The sequence below is a fragment of the Gopherus evgoodei genome, chromosome 10, assembly GCF_007399415.2.
Source record: "Gopherus evgoodei ecotype Sinaloan lineage chromosome 10, rGopEvg1_v1.p, whole genome shotgun sequence".
NCBI lineage: Eukaryota > Metazoa > Chordata > Testudines > Testudinidae > Gopherus > Gopherus evgoodei.
Genome location: NC_044331.1, coordinates 18,156,478 through 18,182,482, shown reverse-complemented (window position 1 = coordinate 18,182,482; position 26,005 = coordinate 18,156,478). Strand labels below are relative to the sequence as shown.

The following is a 26,005-nucleotide window of genomic DNA, read 5'->3' as shown; positions in this document are numbered from 1 at the left end:
GACAGGCTGCTAATTGTATGTCTTTATTCATAAAAATCAGTATAAGAGTTTTGTTGATTTAAGTGACAGCCTGAGTTGTTCTGTTCCAAATTTTAACTCGAAAAAATTCTTACTCCTAAGCTAAAATTCCCTATAAAACAGGCGGATGATACTTCTGATAGATCTAAAACAAAACTTGATCTCAAACTCAACAGTGTCTGTCCTTGTTTTTAAATGTGTCTCTGTGTTGTATCGTACAGAAACTTAGTATATAATAAGTAATTTCATTTGTAGTCTTAAGCAATGAGGTCAGTGCAAGCAGACCCCTCTGTCAATTAAATTACCATGGGTTCAAGGATCTACTTATGCAGAGTTCATTGCAGGCTCAGAGCCTGAGCTCACATGCCAAGCTAGTTCCTTGCCACGAATACCAGGAAGCAAAGAATGCTATATAGACCCACTGTTTTCTGTTATTTGAGTATGAATTATGCTGTATATTCTGTTCGTAGATCAGCTTTTAATAATAATAATGAATAATCTCAATGTGAAGGCTATATCATAATAATATAATTCATTTTCATTCAGATCAGTGGTCTTTATTCCTGTATCATTTATAATACTGCACTGATGGGTGATTATCAAACATTTAAAAATAGCAATAAAAAAGAGTACTGAATAATAACCTGTCTTTGAATTAAGAGCTACACCAAAAATTGTCTGCTTATGCTGGATATCAGATTCATTTCCTGAACTGAAAATAAAGGGCCAAATCATGGCTGGTTCTTGTGAGTAGTCCCACATAAGTCAGTGGCACTACTCACGTAAGTAAGCTGAACAGGGTATAGTCTAGAAAGTAAGTCAATGAGGGGAAGCAAACACTTCTATATTTGTCCAGCTTTCCTCTGTAAAGACATGTCATGTACTCGAGTGGTAATCAGACACAATCAGAACAGTGCAGAAGGCATCATGTAACTTGCTCTGCTAATGTAATGGCCTCACTGCCCCTGCAAAGGAAAGTGTGATCCAAGCTAGGGCATCACTTAGAATACAGGGGTGAGCGCCAGAACTGATAACAAGTTGGATAGCGCCCAGCAACAGCTTGTATCAAGAGAAAGTTGTTAGGAAAGTATTGGGGGCTAGTGTATTTTTTTGCAATGGGAGCTGATAGGAAGCTCTTACACAACTATTAATTTCGGTTAGGGCAACTGGATTAAACCCTGCCACAAAGGGACCATTTTTTTACTCATCTTTGGTTTTGATTTTGGTTAAGATAATGGTGCCCCAACATGTCACACCAAGGTCCCAAGTGGTGTTGGCCGTGAATGCACGGCAATGTAATATTTCCATTAGACTATCTTCTTCTGTTAATTATTATTATTATAGTAGCACCCAAAGGCCTCAGTCAGGCTCAGGCACCCTTAATGTGTGAGGCTCTGTACAAACACATAGGATGATTGGGCCCCTGCCCCAGTGAGCGTTCTATCTAACTTAAGACAAGATGCAACATGAAAGTGAAATGATGACAGTAACAGTAATAAGCACACAATAACGTGGGCTAGTGATGTGCGCACTGGTCACTGGCTAGAGCCTGGCTATAAATTGCTTGTTGATTGACATAACTGGCAGTGATACTGTGAAGTGGTTATCTTTACCTTTACTGTAGTTACAGGGAATAATTGCAGGTGTTTTTATAGCATAGGACAGTGTTTCACAAACTTGGGACGCTGCTTGTGTAGGGAAAGCCCTTGTTGGGCTGGGCTGGTTGTTTACCCTGCCACGTCCGCAGCTTAGGCTGATCGCGGCTCCCACTGGCCTGATCCACTGATCCAGGCCAATGGGAGCCGCGCTGTGTTTCTCCCTCCCCCTGCTTTGCAACTCCAGCTGCGTCATTTTTTTCCCTCTTCTTTGCTGCTCGAGTGGCCCCGCCCCCCCCCTTTTTTTTTTTGCTTGGGGCAGCAAAAAAGCCAGAGCTGGCCCTGCCCGCACTGATAGGGCCCAGCTGAATGCGTGGAGGAACAATTGTGGAGTTCCGTAAAGCATTACAGGAACATGAACAGAGGAGGTACGCGCGTGATGAGAGCAGGCAGGAAGCTATGGTCAAGCTCATGAGGGAGCAAACTGACGTGTTTCGCTGTATGGTGGATCTAATGCAGAAAAGGCAGCAAGACCCTGTATAACAGCCCTCCCTCCTTCCCAAGCTCCAAAGCCTCCTCACCCAGATGCCCAAGAAACATGAGGGGGGAGGCTATGGGGACCCATACACACAACCCCAGGGGATCGCCCAAGCAGCAGAAAGCTGGCATATGTGAACTTTTTGATTGATTTCTTGACTTGCCCTTCCCTCCTCCTCCACCCCCCCATCCCCTCCCCCATGTGCCTTCTGATTTGTCTCAATGTGTTGTGCAACAAATAATAAAGAACAGTTTTTAAACAATTTAGACTTTATTTCCTTTCATATATATATGGGGGGGCAGGTAACTTCAAGAGAAAAAAACACAACTGCCACATTGTACCCTGGCCAATCATGAAACTGGCTTTCAAAGCTTCTCTGATGCGCAGCGTCCCCTGCTGCGCTCTTCTAATCACCCTGTTGTCTGACTGTGTGAAATTGGCCACCAGCCGAGTTGCCTCAACCTCCCACCCTGCCATAAATGTCTCCTCCCTACTCTCACAGAGATTGTGGAGCACACAACAAGCAGCAATTACAATTCAAATATGGTTTTGCTGAGATCTAACTGAGTCAGTAAACTGCGCCAGCGCACTTTCAAATGTCTAAATGCACATTCTACCACCATTCTGCACTTGCTCAGCCTATAGTTGAACTGCTCCTACTACGTCTAGGATGCTGTGTACGGCTTCATGAGCCATGGCATTAAGGGGTAGGCTGGGTCCCCGAGGATAACTATAAGCATTTCAACTTCCCCAACAGTAATTTTCTGGTCTGGGAAGTAAGTCCCTTCCTGCAGCTATTCAAACAGATCAGAGTTTGTGAAGATCCGAGCGTCATGCACCTTTCCCAGCCTATCCCACGATTGATGTCGGTGAAATGTCCCTTGTGATCCACCAGTGCTTGCAGCACCATGGAAAAGTTACCCTTAGGTTTATGTACTTGCTGCCTGGTGTGCCAGGGCCAAGATAGGAAATGTGTTCGTCTATCGCCCCGCTGCAGTTAGGGAACCCCCAGTGCATTAAAGCCATCAAAATGGTCCTGCACATTTCCCAGAGTCACTACCCTTGATAGCAGCTGGTCAATGATTGCGTTAGGCTACTTGCAGCACAGCAGCCACCACAGTAGATTTGCCACTCCAAACTGATTCTGACTGACCAGTAGCTGTCGGGCATGCAAGCTTCCACAGTGCTATGGCCACTCACTTCTCAATGGTGAGGGTGCTCTCATTCTGGTGTCTTTGCTCTTCAGGGCAGGAGACAGCAAGTTACAAAGTTCCATGAAGTGGACCTACACATACGAAAGTTTCGCAGCCATTGCAAATCATCCCAGACCCACAACACTGTTGTGGTCCCACCAGTTGTGCTGGTTTCCTGGACCCAGAATCGGCGTTCCACAGCATGAACCAGGCCCAATGCACCATAATCTCCCAACCGCCACATGCCATGCTTCTAGGAATATCTGTGTCCATGCCTCATCAGTATAGTAATTGCATTGTCGTCGCGTCCTCTCTGGTTTGCAGGTACTGCACGTACGGCTGAGGATACTGCACGAGGTATTTAGAATGATCAAAACTGCAGCGGAGATCTGAGCGGGCTCCATGCTTGCCATTGCTATGGCACCTGCACAGGTAATCCTGGAAAAAGGGCGTGAAACGAGCTGTTCGGTTCAAGATGGCCTATAAAAGGTGGTAAGTGGTTGTCTTCTGTAGCTTTCAGGGAGTCGGGAAGCTCATTAGAGCTGCAAGAGCAGGAGAGCAGAGTTTGTGGCGGAATCTCTCTGTTCACAATGGCTGAAAAACGGCGGGGATTTGTTGCCTTCTGTAGTTTCTACGGAGCCCAGGACAGGACAACACAGAAAAAGAGGCAGAAGCGCTGCGGCTCTGTTCACGATGGCCAAAAAATGATGCTAGCCTGGGTACTGTGGACGCACTCTGCCGAATTCACGCGCTTTAGTGGGGAAACACAACACCGAATGTATAAAATTGCTTCCAAAAATTCAAATAAAATAAGTAAGAATTAATTTCATACTGTAGACGTACCCAGACATTAGCTTAAAATAAGTGTCAGCAACTGATATTTCATTGTGTTGAGTGGCAGCAGTCTAAGCTGCTTTTTTATCTCCCTAATGATTCATTATCCTTTTTATTTTATAAAACTTGCCGCGTATGTTTCAATATTAAGGCTTGTCTGCACAGGAAGTTAGTGTGAAAAAGCTAGGTTGTGATTTTAAAGTCCAATAGCTACTCATGAACTCCCCATGTGAACATTCTCTTATTCTGCACTGAGAGAGCCTTTTTTCAGTTTAGCTTAAAATGGACTAGGCTCAATGGCACAGAGGCATTTTTAGTGTGGAATACGAATGTCCACATAGGCAGATAGTGCCAAATAGCTGTTGTGCTTTAAATTTACAACACTAGCTTCCCCTGTAGACAAGCCTTTAGTGAGTTCACTTTTCCACTCACAAGGTACTTAATTTTTAACTATATTGGGCTGGACCAACTTAAATCAAGCAGCTTTACTGCACTGTGTCATGCTACCTTTTCTGTGCTCCAGTCTTAAGGTTTGTAATAAGAGTGTTTCATGCAACTCTCTTTGGAAAGCATTCCAGAAAAGCATGAATATTCTAGGAGCCATTTGTAAGTCTGCTTTATAATTAGACAGGAGGGAGACTACATTGTTCCATCACATATATTGGGAAGCTGATGAAGATAAGGATGTATTTTAGTCTCACTTGTATTGCATAACAGTCTCAGAAGGGCTCAGGAATGTGGTTGCCCCCATTTTCAGTCCCAGGAATCTGGGTGTAATCTTACTGGCGCTGGGGCTCTCTCTGAAATCCAATGTCCAAACTCCCACAGGATCATCTTAAATTGTCATCTAAAATTGAAGTGATCCAATATGCTGAAAAGTGAGTGCCATATTTATTACGTGCATCTGAATGTTGTGTGTGTTTGAGATATTTGACAGAGCATAGTGACCAGTCCTTGAGCTACGACAGAAGGTGGAATATTATTCCAACACAGGAAAATGCAGGATAATGATGATTTTTAAAAAACAGGAGTCCATAAAATAAGCAGCCTCAGGCGGGAGATACAAGATCCTAGTCATGTGTGCCTTGGTTTTTAATGGGAATGGTGGTGACCTAATGCCAGACATTTCCTTCCAGCTTTCGTGCATGGTAGTGTTATGATTTTTGGCTCATTTAATTTTCAGCTATAGATAAAAGCTAGCAATTAACCTTCAAAGATACAGAAATAGTATAAAAATGGTTTTGGAATCTCTAAGTACAGAACCTAGAGTAGCCACTTCCTCTTAAATTTTTATATGCATTTGTATGCTTTTAACAGTATGAGTCCCATTGATTTAATGGGAACTGTGCCACTTAAAAACCACTGCACACCACTTTGGAAATACAAGGGCTCGTGTTCCAGTAAGCATGTGGAGCATGTACTTTCCGGGCAGAACCAGAGACCTTTTAAATTGTTAGATTGGGAGCCAGATGCTGGCTCATGCTAAGCCCCCTTTGCACTGATATAAAGCTCCCCTAAAGGCAGAGGTAGCTAAGGGTTCCCGTGGCATGGGATGTGGGGCTAGCTAGGATAGCTCTTTCCATTTCCACTCATTCCCTCCATTATTAATGTTACTGTAGTGCCTAGGAGCCCTAGTCATGTTGTGTTGTATAAACCCAGAACACACAAGATGATGGGCCTGTCCCCAGAAAGCTTACAATCCAAGAGCCCACACTGCGTTGCCTTGCCAGCATTATTGTCCATGATCATAATAGGAATTAGGAAGCCAATTATAAACTGCCCATTTCCTGAAGGCTTTCTCAGTGCAATTCATTTGTTGGCTGGATACAGGGAGGCCACTAGTGTAGGAAGGCTCCCAACACCAGGAAAAGCAGCCCCATTTGTGCATACAAGCATTACGCTTGGCCCAGTGATATCCATGTGTAGCTCAGGCCCAGTAGAGAAGCAGTGGATGATCAGCATCATGTTCTTTCCCTTCATTCACCACAGAAATACCGATTGTCCTTGTTGCTCATCCTGAAATTTGCCTCCATTACTGATAAGAATGACCATTTACCTGAGTTTCTGAATGCTGTCTCAGCTCATCATTGCCTCTGGGAGTGTCCCATTTTCAAACTCCTGAGTTTTTCTTTGGCAGCTGGAAATATTGTTCTGAGCAACAGTAGTGGCTGGGCTGGTCCAGACACGTTGTACATACCCACTTTGCCTCCCATGAGGCAAGGAAAATCCTGTTGTGGTGCCAGCCTTACCAAATAGCATGATAGCAAACTTCGCACCCCTACCAGAACTTGGGGCCATACCAGGGAACGTTGCAGCGAGTGTGGAATATGTCAGAGGTTCTGCTGAAGGAATGTGAAACAGGAACTCTCAGGACTACTAAGATTGAACTAGACTCGTGAAGTGGGGGAAGAATGGCAGAAGTCATAGGGTGGTCTTGCCTGGAGCACCCTCCTCTGGCAGGCCGCAGCATGACAAACATGCCTGTCTCAGTTTCCCCTTTCGACAGCCAGTGCAAAGGAACATTGTTTCTTTGTGTCTGATATAAAGCCCACCTCTGGGCATAATTTATTCACATACACCAGTGCAATACTTCCTCCAAACCTTGTAGTAAAACCAACTTCCAATAAACACAGTAAAGAAACCTTTTTCCTGTTCCTCTCTCCACAGACATCACCAGCAAGAATCAGTAGCAGCTCTTGTTCTCAGTTCCTTTGGCCCCTAATCAAGGCCTCCCTGATTGAGATTGACCAGTCTTCCTGCTGCCCTTCACTCAAGGCTTCAGGCCTCCTCATCCTTCATGGTTTTACTCCCCCAAACCTCCCTGCCTGGGAGTCATACCCCTGGTCATGGGATCCACCCTCCTGCAACAACCCTTTTGCTTCCAGTCTTGGCTTCTTCTGACCAAGCTGGATCTTCTCCTTTATGCTGGGGCCACTGCCCAAGCCGCCTGCTCATCAGGAGTCCCCAGCTTTGGTCAGTTTTTACCAACAGCTGCCCTCTAAGCTCCTCACCAGCAACTCAGTTACAGCTCTGCTTCCAAAGTCAGTCCCCTGCCAAGTAACTCCTGGCAGCTCTTCCTTGCTGCTTCTCTCTCCTTTGGGTTGCAAACACCTCTCACCTACCCCTTCCTGGTTCCCTCAGGCTGTGATTTGCTAGGTCTCTGACTAACCAGGTATCCTCCTTTCTAGGGTCCCCGGGCCCTCTTTTGAGCCCCATATGTTACAGACCAGAGTTACAGTCACCCCTATCACACAACCCTACAAATTTGCCACTTTGGGCACTTCACAGATCGGGCCCAAAGTCTCACTGAAACCAATGGCTCAGGGTGCTCAATGCTCTCCAGGATCAAACTCTTCTTAGAGGCTTAGTGTGCCCTGGCCAGGGTCTGTTTGGCTTACAAAGAGAGGTAGAGTCATTGATTAAGTGAGGTCAGACAGACCCCTGGAAACCTGTCTTGACTCTAATGCTGGAGAGCACATATTATTGTTTGTTTATTATTTGTATCATCGTAATGACTAGTCCCGAATTCAGCAGTTATTTCATTGTACATAAGGATATAGTCATTCATTACTTTTTGTCTATTGACTGCAATTCAGCTGATGAAAAACCAAGAAGCAAAGAGATATTAAGTGGCTGAGTAGTTAATGTGTTTTCCAGGTCTCCTCAGCTATATTATGGTTCTGACTTAGTATTTTGCACACTGATGGAATACTTATATATGAAATTAGTAAGAATCACATTTCATTATGTCCAAAATAAATGGTTATATTTAAATAACTTTCCTAGAGGTTGGAAATATAAAAACTGTAATGTAAGAAGGTGATTATTTCAGAAGAAAATAATTGCAGTGTTTGTTTGAAGTATCCTGAACATTTGGCAGCATTTTATACTTATGCTAAGGAGAGGTAACCAGAAGCTGATAATTTAGCATCTACTGTAAAAAGGCCTTTTTTCACATGGAAATAAAGAATTCTTCAACTATTTTAGTTAAAATTATAACCCAAATATTCTCAAAATACTGCATGAGTATTTCTGAAGCAATGTATCGCTAAACTTCAGTAATAGGTTACTGTTATTTTCTTGAACCCACTACAGTGAAATCCACCACAGCAAACATATAGCATAAGGATAGACTTATCTACAGAATCACGTGATTGAATATGAGACTTTGCTGTTCCTATGGGTATTTGGCAATACCAGGGCAGTTTGCTAGGAGAAATGTAAAATGTGTTTATCCTACATTATGTTTATAGTTTTTTGATTACTTTGCAGCACTTGTTCTTCTTTTGCACTGCCAGTGAGAAAAAGAAAAGTTTTATATTTTTTGTTTTTGTATTTTTGGGTCTCTCAAGGCACTGGGCTAGCAAGCCTTATCAGATGTTCACCATTCCTTTAGCCTCCGTTACATTATTTTTAACTTTCTGAGGGCCTGATGATGTTTACATTGAATCAAATGGCAAACTTCCTATTGAATTAAATGAAAGTAGGATTAATCTTATCTTCCATCTCTCTCTACATTTCTTTATGGACTCTGATGTAGTAACCTACTTCGAGGCAACCTAATAGCACTTGGGTGTTGCTGTTAGATAATTTAAAGGACAGATTAACCTGTATGGAATATGCCTGCAGAAAATGTTTCTGTGTAGATATGTGCAGAATTGGGTTTGCAGCTTTATGACGTTTGGGTCGGAACATGATGGATGTGGGAAGGGGCAAGGTTAAGGGGCTCTCAGGTCTCTGTGCAATCAACCCCTTCCCCTCCAGAACCTACGGGGATTTAGAACTCAGGACAATGCTGATCTCTTTTGCACACTGACTCTGCCCCCTTCCAAGGGCGTGACACGTGATGGAGTGGAGAGGCCCAGTATCCAGAATCATTAGACCCCAGGGTCTGTTAGCTTCTCCATTGATTTGCCATCGGACCTTGGCTAAGTCTCAGGTTTCCCATCTATAAAATGGAGGCAGTAATACCCACCCATCTTTGTAAAGCACTCTGAGATCTACAGATTAAAAATATCAGAGGGATAACCGTGTTAGTCTGGATCTGTAAAAGCAGCAAAGAATCCTGTGGCATTTTATAGACTATACATGCATCCGACAAAGTGAGTATTCACCCACGAAAGCTCATGCTCCAAAACGTCTGTTAGTCTATAAGGTGCCACAGGATTCATTGCAGATTAAAAATATATATGTTAAGTATGATTATTGTTAAGCGATATTTCAGGCAAGCAAAAGCTTTTTTTTTTTTTTTTTTTTTTCGGTTGGATTGTCCTCTTTCATGCTGGTTTGGTTTATAGTTTTAACTTGGGACTGTTCCTGGAAGGAATAATCTTATATTGTAAGTTACAAGCAGACTTTGTTATAATTTGCTTTTAACTGGTCTGTAATTGGTTAAGGGTTAGTGTTATGTAGATGATTTATTTCCTGTAAATCCTGCCACTTATTAAAATTGTGACCTGCTCTAGGAAATGAGGTGTGGGCAAAATGAAACTGAACAGCTGGGGGTATGGGGGGCTTGCAAGGGGAAACACTAGTTAAGGGATTTGCTAAGTCTGTCCAGTGATTAGGAAATAAAACTAGGACAACAAAGTATAAATATGCACCTAATGTGCTACTAACATTTTAGTTATTTTTATTAATAGAAAATAATTTACCAATAGCAGGAAAGATTTACACGTCCACATGTAGGTCTTAATAGCTGCATAGCTTAGCAAACAGACTTGCTGTATTATACTTAATAAAATAACATATTATTTTAACAGAAAAATTATGGAACCTGTTAAATATTTTTTGAGACACATTTGACACTTTTCAGTCTAGTTACGTGATGTGATAATTCCCTGGTGCAAGATCATTTTTAAAACAGTTTCTTAATTTTCCTAGGGGAAGAAATTGTGATTGCTATACCTCATGGGAGCCGCAGTGTGAGACTTACACTGAAAGGACCAGCACACCTTGGTATGAACAGTTTTTTATATATTATTACTAGACAGAATAAAACCAGAACCTTTTATCTGAGTGCATCCAAACTTTAAGTGTTTTGGCAAGATCAAAGCCTTGATTCCTCTTTCCGTTTTTAATTTTCAACCCAAACTGTTCGTACAGTACATTAATATTACATTGATTTTGGCTTGTTTTCAAAGAAGTCAGTTTAAAAATCACAATGGTATGAATATATGTGTAGTTATGGTTTCTTTATAATGCTGAACTGTACAAGAATTTTTTTTTAGAGTATCTAAAATAAAGTACATTGTTCACGAGACTTGGAAAAACTTGCATCAGAACTATGTTCAGTGGAGGACTGAATGGGCTTTAGATCAACAACATGTATATATATACCAGTGATGAGCACTATTTACAGATCTTTGAGAGAGAGAGAAACTGGAAATCGGACTTCAACCCCAAGTAACCAGTTCAAATCCAGAAAAGGCTGATAATGACCCAAAATGGGTTCCGTAGCCTTTGTGAAATGAGTAATGTCGTCTCAGTCTAGTTCCCCATGGATATGTTACAAAACCTACCATTATTACAACTGGGATTAATAGGTACCTCTCTTGGCAGTCTTAGTATGGAGGCCAAAGAATGACTGACCATGGAGTTTTGAAGGTTTGATCCTTCTAAAGGTGTTGAGCATTCTGCCCTTGATTCATCAAAGCACTTATGCACATACTTAACTCTAAGTGTATGAGCAGCGTCACAGAAGTCAATCCCTAAACCTGCTGGTCAGTAAAATAAATAAATGACAAAACCAAGTCTGAGCTAAATTAAAGGATGCAAAGAAAACTAGTTAAGTAAATAGCAAAAAGCCAATGCTGGAACAAAGCCAAAGGAGGCTCCATGTGGCTCCCACACCGAGTTTAATTCTGGGAAATGGGAAACACTGGTCAATGAGCACCCTCTCCTGCAGCTGGCCAGTGGGTGCCAGACACTCCCAGGAGGAGAAGCTACCTATTGTCCCTTGGTGAGTGTCTCCCTCACTTGCTACTGTGACTATCCCTCCAGCCTCAGCAGGTTCCCCAAACAATTAATGCAGGTGTGTGGTACTTCCTCTCTAGCTACTGGATGTGTAAAAGCTTTGTGTGTGGTTCCCATTTTTCATCAGGAGTTTGGTGCCTTTGTGAAACATTTATTTCCAAATGTTATCCAGTGGCTCTTGGTTACATTTGTGGTTATTACTTAGAATTCATTTCTTTACCAATGAGCAGTTTTTCCATATAGAACTTATTATTTAAATGGAAAGTGTGAACATCCTCACAGACAATGAAATAAACTTTTTAATCTGATATTTCAAACAATATTTTATTAGTGAGATTAAAATATTTTAGGGCTATTGGTCTGAATCATGATGATAAAAAGCACTTTTATTGCTGTGAGAAGTGTAAATGGTGAGAATGAAACATATTTTGCCTCTGTATATCATACGTTTCTTCTAAGACAATGTCATCGTGGTTTTATTTAAAAGAACTTTGAATGACATTAGGTTGAAATTTTGCAGCTGAGAACATTAATGTAACCCCTGAATGTAACTTTGAAAAGTTCCATGAATGTATAAAATAAGCTATTCTTCCTCCCATACTAATTGTTTACAAAACAGAAACTTCTATCAACATAAATGATATTGCTTTTAAAAAATGTTTCAAGAGCTATTTAAAGCAGCAGCCATGATTAGTTCATAGCAGAACTATTGTTCTCTGACTTTGTTTTAGCCTGTTTTAATTATTAGTACTTATAGAAGGGAGCTGATTGTTGCCTCAGCTTCAATGAATCCAGTGGAGCCAATGTTCCCCAGCTACGTTGCTATTTTTAGCACGCTAGCTCCAGTAGAGCTAGCCTGTGTCTGTCTGTCTACCCATGCTGAGAAGTGCACTTGGGGTAGAAAGCTTAAGAGAGGCTCCTTTTCTCCTCTTACCCTCTCCCCAACCAATCCCTCTGCAAATCTGGGAGGAGTCAGACACATTCATTTTGCACTCCAGATTCATTTCACCTATAATCTTAAAAATGACAAAAGTGAAAAAAGTGAGTGCTGGGCAGAAACAACAATTTTTCTCACCCTGTGGTCAAATCTTTACAGTAGAGACACATGGAAATGTACTACTGGACAATCTGCCTGACCCCCTCCTGTGACTAAAGTGTGTTGATGTTGTAAAAGTCATTTAATGACAGAGCCAAATGCTACTCTGTTATTCTCATGCAACTCCATTATCTTCGGTGACAGCGTGTTGGCATACTCACGGGCAGAATTTTAAGAAGACTTATTTAAAATACCAGACACTTGCTGGTTGATAGAGGCTCTCTTGTTGGTTTGTTCTGGGGTAGATTCTCTCTCTCTCTCACACACAGTTTTATTGCCACCCATGTCGGAGTATCTGAGCACCTTCTATGTAACATCAATAGCAGTAGCCATGTTTCTAGTGGACTTCATAGAGTCTGGCATTTCTCCCTTTTAGGGGTACATTTTTGTGTGGAGAGGGGAGAGGAAAAGAATTGTGAGAGGTTTGGGAATAAAAGGGATTTTGAATTGTGATAGTCTTTCCACCGTAAGTGGCTTTCTCAGAGAAGGCGGCTTTGCAGCATTTCATAAAGATATTCAGACTTTGGATTTCCCTGATCTCCTCTGGAAGATAGTTCCACAGCTGGGTCTCCTTGACAGAGAATGTTATGTCCCAGCTTTCACGTTTTTCATCCTGGTCTCTGTGATCTGCATTGTCCCAGAATAGCACAGCTGTCGCGGTGATTCATAGATTCAAAATTTGGTCTTTCATGTAGCAGGTAGCAGATTCCAAACAAAGAAGTGCTCCACAAAATTGGTTTTGTCAGTATTTAAGCATGCTGGAAAGAGTCCACTTTTTTGTGTATTTTGTGGTCAGTTTAAGATGTATGACATATTATTAAGCAATCAGGAGGAGGCTCCATTATGCTAGTCTCTTTACTGACACATAAGAAACCCTAGTCCCTGTCCCTGGGCGCTTACAGTTCTCATAGTCTCACTTTTTAATGCCTGCGTTTTGTGAATAATGCAACAGGCAACAGCATTGTCACATTGTACCTAATAGCTTTATGAAACAAAGTGTTTTGTTTTGTTTTAGAATAAATTATGGGTTTTCTAATAGTTGTTTAAAAAGCTTTAGAATCAAAAGTTAGACAGAGGGTCCTCTGAAAACAATCCTCCTGCAGAAGAAACAGGAAAACCAGAAGCTAATATTTTTACAAGTGGCTAATGCTAGATAACTGAGTTCATGAACTTTGGGAGAGTGAGCTTAACTAGAAGAAACTGAAAGATGCTGTATCTTTTTCCCCTTATGTGAATTTCTACTTCAGATGATGCTACTTGCATTAGTTGAGCTATTAAGTATTTAGCCATACATACAAATACTTGTTTTTCTTCTTGGCTAGTATTAAAAGAAGTAGCATGCAATTTATAATTGGAAAAGAATAGCTGCTTTTATTCCAGGATCTCATTTTCTCCTATGTGAGAATAATCTATGCATGAATTTAACATGTAGAATTTCCTGCACATTCTTATACTGGGCATGGAATAGCTATCACCTATGGATTTCCCCCAGTTTAATCAACATATTCTCCTGATATCTACGCAGAAGATGAGAGATCCACACAGGGCTTCCTCATGAATGTCCCAAGCCACTACAGAGCTGCTGAGCAGTACTGGCTCCTGTGCTGCTGAGCCCTATGGGCTGCAGCCTGTCTCTGAAAGCATAGGGGTCCATTTTTCCAGGGGATCCCTCAACCACAGCTAGCCCCACAAATTCTCTTCTGGAAAGAGAGGTTCCACATTGTGAGGGAAAACAGTACAGGATAATACAGCCCTGGGTCCTCAGCATAGTTGATAACCCTGAAGGCACCAAAACAGGTTTACTCAGTCTTAGCCTGTATAAACTTGGTCTGCTTTCTTCAGAGGTTTGTCAAGGAGAGAATCTGTAGGAGCCCAGCTGGGTTTCCTACCCCATCTGACACTGTGAAGTTGAAACTCTCCATTCCCCACCCCAAAAGGCTTCCATGAGTCAGGGCTGAGGAGCATGCTCTGGAGGTATAGCTTCTCACTTCTGCAGGAGCACAGGGCTCAGAGTTCTTTTAAGTTCTGGGTGAGTGGTGAACTCTTTTCCTACCATTCCCTGTGGGACTCCTTTCTTAGCTAGCAGTTACTTACTGCATTTAAATCAGTGGAAGCACTTGGGCAGGTAATTGTTCCCCAATAGGAATAAGGGGTTCCCAGTCCAGGTCTGTGTGGGTAGTAACTTTATGTGTGTGTGTGTGTGTGTGTGTGTGTGTGTGTGTGTGTGTATACACACACACACACACACACACACACACACACACAGTTCTCTAGATGTGAGTGTAAATGCAGGGTTAGTCTAAATTTTTTTTTTCAGAGAACCATTTGCTGAAGCCCCCTGGAAGGTTATTTGTGGATATTTCCAGATGCCTAGATAGTAGCCTGCACAAAAGAAAAAAAATCCTCAGTGTCTTACCTATGTATTTTCAAAAGTAACTTTATAATGTTACATGTCAGTTATTTGATTTTACTCTGTATGGAACACTTAAGATGACAGGCAGTGGCTTAGGCTGAGTGAAAATATGTTGCAGCAAAGGTTATCTATTGTGCTATGGAACAGTTCTTCATCTCACTGGGTGACACATTTCCTTGGAAAATATGAGTAGCTGGTTCTAAGATCAGCAGAGACCTCTCCCTGAAATACAAACTGTCTCTACACAGCTGTATCTTACTAATTGTTAAACACATTGAATTCCTCCCTGATGTAGCTCTGTAGACTTTAATTACATTTGCTGGCATTGCACCAAGGATAAATTTGACCCACTGTATTTTCAGATTGTCAGTTACTAGCCAGACTTCTCAGTTTGACCTTTTTTGTAAATTTTGTTTAATTACTTTATTAAGAAAAGCTTAGAGATTGGAAATGTTAACATACTGATTTGGCTTAGCTCCTGGGATGGATTAACCTTCAGGTGTCTTGCTCCCTTCTCTGATACTCAGGTGTCTGTTTTCATGCTCTTTTAGGGCCAAATTCTAAGAGATGCTAAACACCTGCAGTTCCCATTGACTAGATCTGGAGTTGCAAGTGCTCAGCAATTTCCCTTAATGAATTTCTCTGTTGTAGCCATGTACTCAGTTTCTGAAAAATAAAAAGTCACTGTTGCCCATAAGTAGCTTTTTGTCTTTTTCTTAGCAGAAGTGAACCTCAAAATGTACCAGTATCTCTGAAACCTTGGCACACACACTGTTTTCATGAAATTATAGGAAAAATACTCAAATAAAAATAATAGAAGGGAAAACACATGAGAGAGAAACTAAAATAAGAGTTCAAGTACTATAAAATATTTGTTGCTCTCTCTGGTTATTTCTGATCGGTTCCTGGTTGTAATTGCTTAGAAAGTGGGGCATTTTAATTTCTGATTCTCTTGAGAGCCATCAAAAAAGTAATTATAGTTGACTTCATTTCAACCCATGACCATGCTGGAATTATTTTTTGGAGGAGTTTTGTATACTGAAATGTCTGTCAAAGCATGTATAGGATCCTTCACTGTTCTATGCATTAGAAGAGCAGAAGACCATCTTTAGAAAGCATTTGGTGGGCACTAGTTAGATTAATACAGATTTTACATTTTTACATCTGTAGCTGTTCCAGGAAATGACTTCTAAAGTGACAACTGTATGCCTCCTTTTTTGGTTAGGGATACAACAAGCTACTTTTGTGTCTAAAACAAGATTAGAAAATGACAGAGGCTGCTTCAGGAATGCATCTCTTACATGAAAAGGAGTGTCCAATAGCCATTTTCCTTACTTTTATTTATCTACTAGATCAGTGTTTCCCAAACTTAGGACACTGCTTGTGTAGGGAAAGCCCCTGGTGGGCCAGGCTGGTTTGTTTACCCGCCGCGTCCGCAGGTTCAGCTGATGGTGGCTCCTACTGGCTGCAGTTGGCTGCTCCTGGCCAATGGGAGCTGCTGGAAGCGGCATGGGCTGAGGGATGTACTGGCCTCCACTTCCAGCAGCTCCCATTGGCCTGGAGTAGCGAACCGTGGCCAGTGGGAACTGTGATCGGCCATACCTGTGGATGGTACCGGTAAACAAACCGTCCCATCCCACCAGGGGCTTTCCCCGCACAAGCGGCGTCCCAAGTTGGGAAACACTGATTTAAGTAATTCTCTAGTGTTAACAGTCCAAGAGCATCACTGCCACAGAAATTAAGTTGAAATTTACAGCTAGCCTATTAATCAACTCCTAGCTTGGTTTTACAAGTTTGGCTTCTGCAAGAAATTCCTCTGAGACAGTTTTGGGTCACATGCTCTGGGTAAGTATGAGCAAAGTAGTAACACTTTAAATAATTTGAGTATAATAAGTACAGTAATGAAAGTTTTTTTGTATGATACAGTACAGAATTTATTACACCAAATGACTACACTTTCCTGCCTTGTGCCTAGATAGCCATCAAAATTCCACAGTCTGCAAAATTGCCAGTATTTTAGACTAACCTTTTAAAATCTAATTTAATATAACCCTGTATTTTAAGGCAAGTTTAGCATAATTTCAGTTTTCCTTGCTCCTGTACAGTCTCTGAGAGTAATTTAACACCCTTGAATCTTATTTCAGTAATGGGATTAGGAATTAAGGGCCTGCTCCTGCTACTTTTGAAGTAAATGGCAAAACTCAAACCATTTCAATGGGAGCAGGATCCAGACCCTATCTATATCCATACTGAAGAAAACTTAAACCAAAATGCTTGGATCTGGTAATATTTTAAAATGCCTTAACAAGTTGCCTTTAATCCCTCTTGAACATAGGTATGTATTTTGTAAAGTCTCCTTTTTATTATCCGATCGCTTTTTTTTTTTTTTTTTTTTTTGCCATTTTTGTATGACTTGTGGGGATTTGTGTGAATCAGTAATGCCATAGGCAGTCTCTGATTTAAAAAAACCTCCTTACACAGTTCTGTCTATGTACTTCATTCCTAACCTAGACACCACTGCTTTCCAGGTCATTCTAAAACAATCTGAAAATGGCTATGAATCATAGGGTTTATTTTAACTAGGTAAATTAAGGAGTAGATTAATTTCTCCACACTCATTTCCTCTTGGGATTTATTCAGGATTTTAAGCCAAGGCTCCAGATTGGGAAGGGTTAGTGTATTTACTGAGTCATATAAACTACATCTCTTCTTGAGGGGTATAGGCTCTCATCACCAAGAGGCCTTTTAAAGTATTATTTTAAAGAGTTGATTTTTATCGTATAAAGCGTATCTGCTAACCCCTTTAATGTCTATTTCAAAGTAAGTCTTGAAGCTTTGTTTGCATGTCCATCAAGTCCCCAAAAGGGCAGATTCTATTATCTCATTAAGACTTAGAATGACTCAAAATGCTATTTAAATGATGTCAATTCTTTTTTAAAGAGATCTAACAAATTAATTATATCCCTTAAGAAACTATTTTTATTTTACTTTTAATAGCTGCATATAGTCAGCCTGTGACCTGGGCAGTTCAATAACTAATAACCAGTATTGCCTAGATGTAGTGAGCCAAATTCTTCCCTGTTCTAACTCCCACGCTTTCAGTGGACAGTGATGAATTTGGCCCATTGTACCTTATCCAGATTTCTCAGTTGACTCTTGCAAATGCCTTCTTCCTAGATATTTTGTAAGACTCTATCTTGGGCTTCTAGTAGCACCTTCAAAAGGCATTATGGGAGACACTTTACAGAATCCATACAGTGTCAGAGATTATAAAGCCAGTTCCTCAGCTACACTGATCCATACTCCCTTTGCTGTGGATACTCTTAATTATTCAGTTGGTTGATAAACAAACTCATGAGTGCTCAGGAGAGAATTATATAAATTTCAGTTACTCATCATTAAACAATTGCCTTTTCTTTTCTTCTTAAACATTTGTTGTCCAGCAATTTGCCCTTTCCTATAACTACTTCTTTTAGTCTGTCATAACTGGACTTAAAAGACCGCTTTTGGACAGGACCCTTCTAGCCTGGTTAAAGGCCTACTTTCACCAGTAAACTTAGGTCACTAAAGAAAGGAAACAGGCACTCCATCAAATATACAAATGAGACAAAAATGTGGTTTACAAACATTAATTGTCCTATGCATATTTCTTGAAAAAACACAAATTTCTATGTTGCAAAATAATTGCTTTATTCTTTAAAACAGCGTTTCCCAAACTTGGGATGTCACTTGTGTAGGGAAAGCCCCTCTTGGGCCAGGCTGGTTTATTTATCTGCCACATCCGCAGGTTTGGCTGATCGTGGCTCCCAGTGGCTGCGGTTTGCTGCTCCAGGCCAATGGGAGCTGCTGGAAACAGTGCAGGCCAAGGGACATACATGGCCTTGCCAGGGGCTTTCCCTGCACAAGTAGCATCCCAAGTTTGGGAAACACTGCTTTAAAATGTTGGGAGTGGAGGATAGAAGTTGGCACTTTGGACAGAGAAAAATGAGTGATGATTAATCCAAAGTCATTTTAAAGAAGATAGTAGGGAGAAATGACCGAGATCCCTTAATTCCTCCAGTCTGATCTCTTGGGGCTTGTCTACACACAAGAGTTGTACTGCTTTAACAGTAATATTATATCTGAGGCAGTACAGCTTCCCCATGTGTGGACATAGTTATAAAGGTATAAATGTTCTTATACTGAGGGTATGTCTACACTACGGGATTATTCTGATTTTACATAAACTGGTTTTGTAAAACAGATTGTGTAAAGTCGAGTGCACGCGGCCACACTAAGCACATTAATTCGGCGGGTGTGTCCATGTACCGAGCTAGCATCGATTTCCAGAGCTTGGCACTGTGGGTAGCTATCCCGTAGCTATCCCATAGTTCCCGCAGTCTCCCCCGCCCCTTGGAATTCTGAGTTGAGATCCCAGTGCCTGATGGGGCAAAAAACATTGTCGTGGGTGGTTCTGGGTACAGCCTCACCCCTCCTTCTGTGAAAGCAGCAGACAACTGTTTCGCGACTTTTTTCCTGGCTGAACCTGTGCAACAGCATAGCACAGCAAGCATGGACCTGCTCAGATCAAGACTGCAATCGTGGATGTTGTAAACACCTCGTGCATTCTCGTGCAGTCTATGCTGAACCAGGACCTGCAAAGCCAGGTGAGGACGATGGTGGCTACGGCAGCGCGGCGACGAGAGTGATGAGGACATGGACAAAGAATTCTCTCAAAAACCGCGGGCCCCTGCGCTTTGGAGATCCTACTGGTAATGGGACAGGGTTCTAGCCATTGAACGCTGATTTTGGGACCAGGAAACAAGCACAGACTGGTGGGACCACATAGTTTTGCAGGTTTGGTACGATTTGCAGTGGCTGCGAAACTTTCGCATGAGTAAGGGGGGGACTTTCATGAACTTTGTGACTTGCTTTCCCCTGCCCTGAAACGCCAGAATACCAAGATGAGAGCAGCCCTCACAGTTGAGAAGTGAGTGGTATAGCCCTCTGGAAGCTTGCAACACCAGACAGCTACCGGTCAGTCGGGAATCAATTTGGAGTGGGAAAATCTACTGTGGGGGCTGCTGCGATGCAAGTAGCCAAAGCAATCATTAAGCTGCTGCTACGAAAGGTTGTGACTCTGGAAGCATGCAGGTCATAGTGGATGGCTTTGCTGCAATGGGATTTCCTAACTGTAGGGGGGCAATAGATGGAACCCTAATCCCTGTCTTGGTCACTGGAGCACCAGGGCACCCAGTACATAAACCGCAAGGGGGTACTTTTCCATGGTGCTGCAAGCATGGTGAATCACAATGGACGTTTCACCAACATCCATGTGGAATGGCCAGGAAGGGTTCATGACGCTCACGTCTTCAGGAACACTACTCTGTTAAATGCTGCTGCAGCAAGGGAATTACTTCCAGACCAGAAATAACAGTTGGGGATGTTGAAATGCCTGTAGTTACCATAGGTGACCCAGCCTATTCCTTGATGCCATGGCTCATGAAGCCATACACAGGCAGCCTGGACAGTAGTCAGGAGCTGTTCAACTACAGGCTGAGCAAGTGCAGAATGGTGGTAGAATGTGCATTTGCCATTTAAAGGCGCGCTGGCGCACATTACTGACTCACTCAGACCTCAGTCAAATCAATGTCCCCCATTGTTATTGCTGCTTGCTGTGTGCTCCACAATCTCTGTGGGAGTAAGGGGGAGACCTTTATGGTGGGGAGGGAGGCTGAGGCAAATCACCTGGCCACTGATTACGCGCAGCCAGACACCAGGGCGATTAGAAGAGCACACCAGGAAGTGGTGTGCATCAGAGAAGCTTTGAAAACGAGTTTCATCACGGGCCAGGGTATGGTGTGACTGATGTGTTTTTTTCCCCTTGATAATCCCCCCCCGACGACTCATTCCCTGTAAGCACCACCCTCCCCTTTCGATTACAGCTTGCTTAAGGAAATAAAGACACTATCGTTTTAAAATCATGTAGCTTTATTAAAAAGTCATTATAAAGAGGGAGAGAACTGACAAGGATCCCGGGTGGGGTTTGGGAGGAGGATAGGAGGAAGGAAAAGGCCACTAAAAATATTTCAAAGTAATGATAGCCTTTTGGTTGGGTTGTCCACGGGGGTGGAGTGGGTGGGTGCATGAAGCCTTCCCCCATGCATTCTTACACACCTGGGTGAGGAAGACATGGAACATGGTGAGTGGTGAGGGTGGTTACACAGGGGCTGCATCAGCACTCTGTGACCCTGCTGCTGTTCCTGAAGCTCCACCAGACGTCGGAGGATGTCAGTTTGATCACGCAGCAGCCCCAGCGTTGCATCCCATCACCGCATATCTTCCTGCCTACACCTCTGATCTTCTTGGCGCCACCTCTCATCACGTTTGTCCCTCCTGTCCTCACGTTCACTGGCATCTTTCCTGTAACTTGATACCATATCCTTCCACTCATTCAGATGAGCTTTTTCATTGCGGGTTACTTCCATGATTTCCGAGAACATTTCATCTCGCGTCTTTTTTTTCCTCCACCTTATCTGAGATAGCCTTCGGGATGGAGTAGGGAGGCTTGAAAAATTTGCAGCTGCATGAGGGAGGTAAAAAAGGGAGAGAAGCATTTAAAAAGATACATTTTACAGAACAATGGTTATACTCTTTCACAGTGAACAACACTATTCACCTTACATAGCACGTGTGATTTCACTACAAGGTCGCATTTTGCATCTTAATATTGAGTGCCTGCGGCTCTGATGTTACAGATCTCACAGACGCAGGTCCAGGCAGCAGAATTCAGCTTGCATGTGGCCATGGTAAGCCATTGTCTTTTGGCTTCTGCAGCCTTCATATACACAGTGCCCTCCTTTCCCAAATACCAAGCAAAGCCCGTTCAGTGCTGCTTCTTTCCTGTTAACATGCAGCAGCAGAAACCACTCTCCCAATTCTCTGGGATGATCACTTTACCCCTCACCCCACTGCGTGGCTGGTATCATGGAAGATCACTGCTAATCACCCCACCTTCCTCCCCCCCCCACCACGTGGCTGGTAGCAGGGAAGATCCCTGCTAGCCAAACGTGAAAAAGCTCAGTGCCATTACCCCCCATCCCCTCCTCCTGCTTGGCTACCTGCAAGGAAGGATTTCTTTTAAGCAACAGGCAAACAGCGCAGTAGGAATGGCCATCTCTGTCCCCTTAATTAATTCCTGAATTTCAACCAGGTTACCATGACGATATCATTCTCCTGAGGATAACACAGCGAGATAAAGAACGGATGTTGCTGAATGCCAGCAATCACCGGGACCATACGCAGCTAGGCTTTGTCATGCAGTGATACCCGATTACTTGCTACATGCATGGCGTGGTCAAGTGTCCTACCATGGTGGACGGAATAAGGCTGCCTTGCCCAGAAACCTTCTGCAAAGGCTTTTGGAGAACCTCCAGGAGAGCTTCATGGAGATGTCCCTGGAGGATTTCCGCTCCATCCCCAGACACGTTAACAAACTTTTCCAATAACTGTACTGGCCGCGAATGCATCCCAAGTCCTCAGGGCAAATCAATCATTAAAAAATGCTTGTTTTAAACCATGTTTATATTTATAATGGTACACTCACCAGAGGTCACTTCCATGGCTTCATTGTCTGGGCTACTGGCTTGGGAGGGCTGGGAGGGTAATTCCGTCTGGGTGAGAAAAAGCTCCTGGCTGTTGAGGAGAATGGAGTGCTGTGTGCTGTCTGCAAGCTCGTCCTCCTCTTCCTCCTCCTCATCTTCCCCATCCACAGAATGCTCAGGCATGGCTGAGATTAAACTGGTCTACAATTTTTGAGACGTCGTCTGCTTCAGAGATAAAATGTGCTATTTATTATGTATTTTGATGTGCTGAATTCAGATATGACAATTAAAACAACTGATTGGCTACTATTTCTAAGATATTTAAGTTTTTACATTTTATGTCTATGTATATTGTGTAAATAGTAGAGTTTTAATCATAAATTGTAAACCTAGGTCTTTTCATTTGTTTCTGGTTGCTTTACACGATAATATTTCACCTGTCCTGTTTATGTAACACTTTAAAAATCAGCAAAAGGGTTCTATAAATAAAATTTATTATGAAACAAAGGCAAAAAACTATTATGTACATAGTTTAGTCCTATTCAGTGTCTACTCGGCGCTTCTTGCTTGTCTCTTGTATTCATGAAATGGAGCATCTCTTGTCACTGTCCAGCAATAGTCTGCAAGCATTGATGGGCTCCATTTGCCCTGATAGCCTGCCAGGAGATTCCACTGCTGTAGTCTGGAGCCCAACAGCTCTGCCTTACTCTTGGGTAGTTCCAAATCCCTGACAGGTCATTCAGTTCACCTTGTGTTATGAGGTGTGGTTCAGAGGAGGAGGATGGAGAAAAATGTGGGTCCTGTGACATTGATGGTTCAGGACCAGAAGTTTCATCCTCCCTCCTCTTCCTCGTCTGGCTCAAGTGAGAATGATTCTGGTGCATCAGGAACCAGCAATCCTTCTCCGTGGGGTACTGGGCGTATAGCTGATGAATGTTTGGATTATGCCACAGTTTCTTTTTCTTCTTTGACACACCTTTCCCAACTGGAGGCACCATGCAGAAGTAACAATTGCTGGTATGATCTGTTGGCTCTCTCCAAATCATTGGCACTGCAAAAGGCATAGATTTCCTTTTCCTGTTCAACCACTGGCCAAGATTTGTTGCACAAGTGTTGCAGCATATGTGTGGGGCCCACCTCTTGTCCTGATCTCCAATTTTGCAGCCAAAAGAAAGGTGATAGGCTTTCTTAACCATAGTGGTTATACTGCGCTTTTGTGATACAAAAGTCACTTCACCACAAACATAGCAGTGTTATCTGCACTGTTCACACAAGTACGAGGCATCTCTGCTCACTTTGGCTAAACAGAAATGTGTCCCTTTGCAAAATCAAACACTGACAAATAAGAGAGCACGACACTGTATGATTTCTAGAGCTGATATAGGGCAATTTGTTCAGCAGAGTGATGTAAGCTTCGTTATGATTGCATCATCCATGACTTCTAAGAATAACATGATGCAATTCATATCATGTATGACGCAATACCAGCTTCAGATTGCATCATTCATTGTTTTGCCTAAAAAGCAAGTACTGTCCAAACCCAGTCATAGATTTATTCATAGATCCAGTCAAAGATGTATTTTAGTCATTTCTGGTTTAAATTGAAATCCTTTCCCTTTATAACTCACTTATTCTCCGCCATTCCCAAGTCAAGGGTCGTCTATACTGACCCAATAGCGTATCTTGAAAACTAGAGCCAATCAACAATTTTAAGCATCATTTTTGTTCTCAGTGACCCAGAATTAGTAAAGTTGGACTACATTTATTTCAGAAGCATTTTGGCTGTAGAGCAGTGTTACCAACCCCACCTCGGAATCCACGGACAGGGGTGGGGTAGTAGTGGCGGACCCCCTAGAATTGCATGCAGCTCAGCGTAGAAGCGGCATGTTTTCGGCCCTGCCCCGGACCTTCCGTTTGCTTCTTTGGTTTTCTGGTAGGCTTGTCTGAGTTCCTTAACTTTCACTCTGCACTGCACTGAGTCCCTGGTGTGGCCTTTGTCCATCATAGCCTTGGAAATTTTTTCAAATATTTTTTCATTTCGTGTTTTGGAATGGAGTTCTGTTAGCACAGATCCTCTCCCCATATAGCAATCAGATCTAGTACCTCCCATGCGGTCCATGCTGGAGCTCTTTTTCGATTCTCAGGAGACTGCATTGTTACCTGTGCTGATGAGCTCTGCGTGGTCACCTGTGATGGTGAGCTCTCCACACTGGCCAAACAGGAAATGAAATTCAAAAGTTCATGGGACTTTTCCTGTCTACCTGGCCAGTGCCTCCGAGTTCAGATTGCTGTCCAGAGTGGTCACATTGGTGCACTGTGGGATACCGCCCGGAGGCCAATACCATTGATTTGTGGCCACACTAACCCTAATCTGATATGGTAATACCGATTTCAGCGCTACTCCTCTCGTCGGGGAGGAGTATAGAAACTGGTTTAAAGAGCCCTTTATATCGATATAAAGGGCCTTGTTGTGTGGACAGGTGCAGCGTTAAATCGGTTTAACGCTGCTAAAATCGGTTTAAACGCGTAGTGTAGACCAGGCCTGATATAGCTATTCCTGTATGGGAAGAGGAATAAACTTTGTTGATATAAGGCACCTTAAACTAATATAACTGCATCGATGCTAGGGGTTGTTCTGGTATAACTATTTCATTACAAATCACTCTCATAACCAACATAGTTATGCAGTACAAAATCTGTGCGTATACCATGCCTTACTCCAAAACACCCCTTCAATAAGAGTGTAACCAACCGCTCATTCCAATGCACACATTCAATATTGCCTTTCAGCACTGGGCACATGCCATGTTATGGAGTGCCCAGAGATTTTCCTTCCTTAATGTCTTCTTCATCCAGTTTCGGACAACATAGGGGAGTCGATATGTGGGAGGTTATCCCATACTAAGTTTTTTCTATCTTTTGGAAATTATAGTCTACTCTGTTTCTAAGGAATGCAAAATAGGAATGGAAAGGTTTTCATCATCACCTATTCCAAGAATATGACATCCCTACTTGCCTAACTCTTTGTTAACATAGTAAATATTCAGATTGATGTTATGGCTTCCAGATGCTTGGAAGGATAAAGATATTGAGGTGGTTGTCCACCGATAGTGGGAACTTCAAGAAATAAATGTGTGTATCAACACCTGCAGTTTGTCATACTGAATCTATTGCTTGATACATAATATTGAGGCAATTGATTTGGGTTAAATGGTATTAACAGTACTTCTCTTTATATACCATGTAAAAGAATGGTGTGATCAGGCAGATAGTTATTGTGTCCAAAGAATGCTGAGCGAACTACTTCATGAATATATAGATCATCCTACAATACAAAAGCTGAAGTGTTCTCTACTCATGCAGTTTTCCTATGCACAAACCCTGCTACTTATTGCAAATCATGATTTGTTCAAATTGCTTTCTGACTTACTTGAAAATAAAAAATATACTCTGTTTGACCTAATTAAATTATATGTTTTCTTTGTTAGTTATTGAGTCAAAGACACTGCAGGGAGACCAGGGAGAACACAGCTTTAATGTCCCTGGAATATTTGTCGTAGAAAACACAACTGTTGAATTTCAGAAGAGTTCGGATAGAGAAACTATAAAGATTCAAGGACCTCTGGGAGCAGATTTCATGATCAAGGTAGGATATGTGTTTAGGCATGCTGAAAGCTGGGTCTGCCAGTATATCTGAAGTACATTGGAATGTAAAGTAAAGGAGAGTGAACATGTTATACTTAAGTGTGAAACTGTGCCA

At 42.3% G+C, this 26,005-nt stretch overlaps 1 protein-coding gene across 3 annotated transcripts in view; it reads left to right on the top strand.

Annotated features, from left to right (window-relative positions):
* ADAMTSL3 (ADAMTS like 3) overlaps nucleotides 1-26,005 on the top strand; it is a 292,061-nt gene that overhangs the window by 176,746 nt on the left and 89,310 nt on the right. For all 3 annotated transcript variants that reach the window (XM_030578650.1, XM_030578651.1, XM_030578649.1), the window contains exons 8-9: nucleotides 10,062-10,136; nucleotides 25,734-25,891. In XM_030578650.1, coding sequence (XP_030434510.1) covers nucleotides 10,062-10,136; nucleotides 25,734-25,891 — 233 coding nt within the window. The remainder of the gene's footprint in view (nucleotides 1-10,061; nucleotides 10,137-25,733; nucleotides 25,892-26,005) is intronic.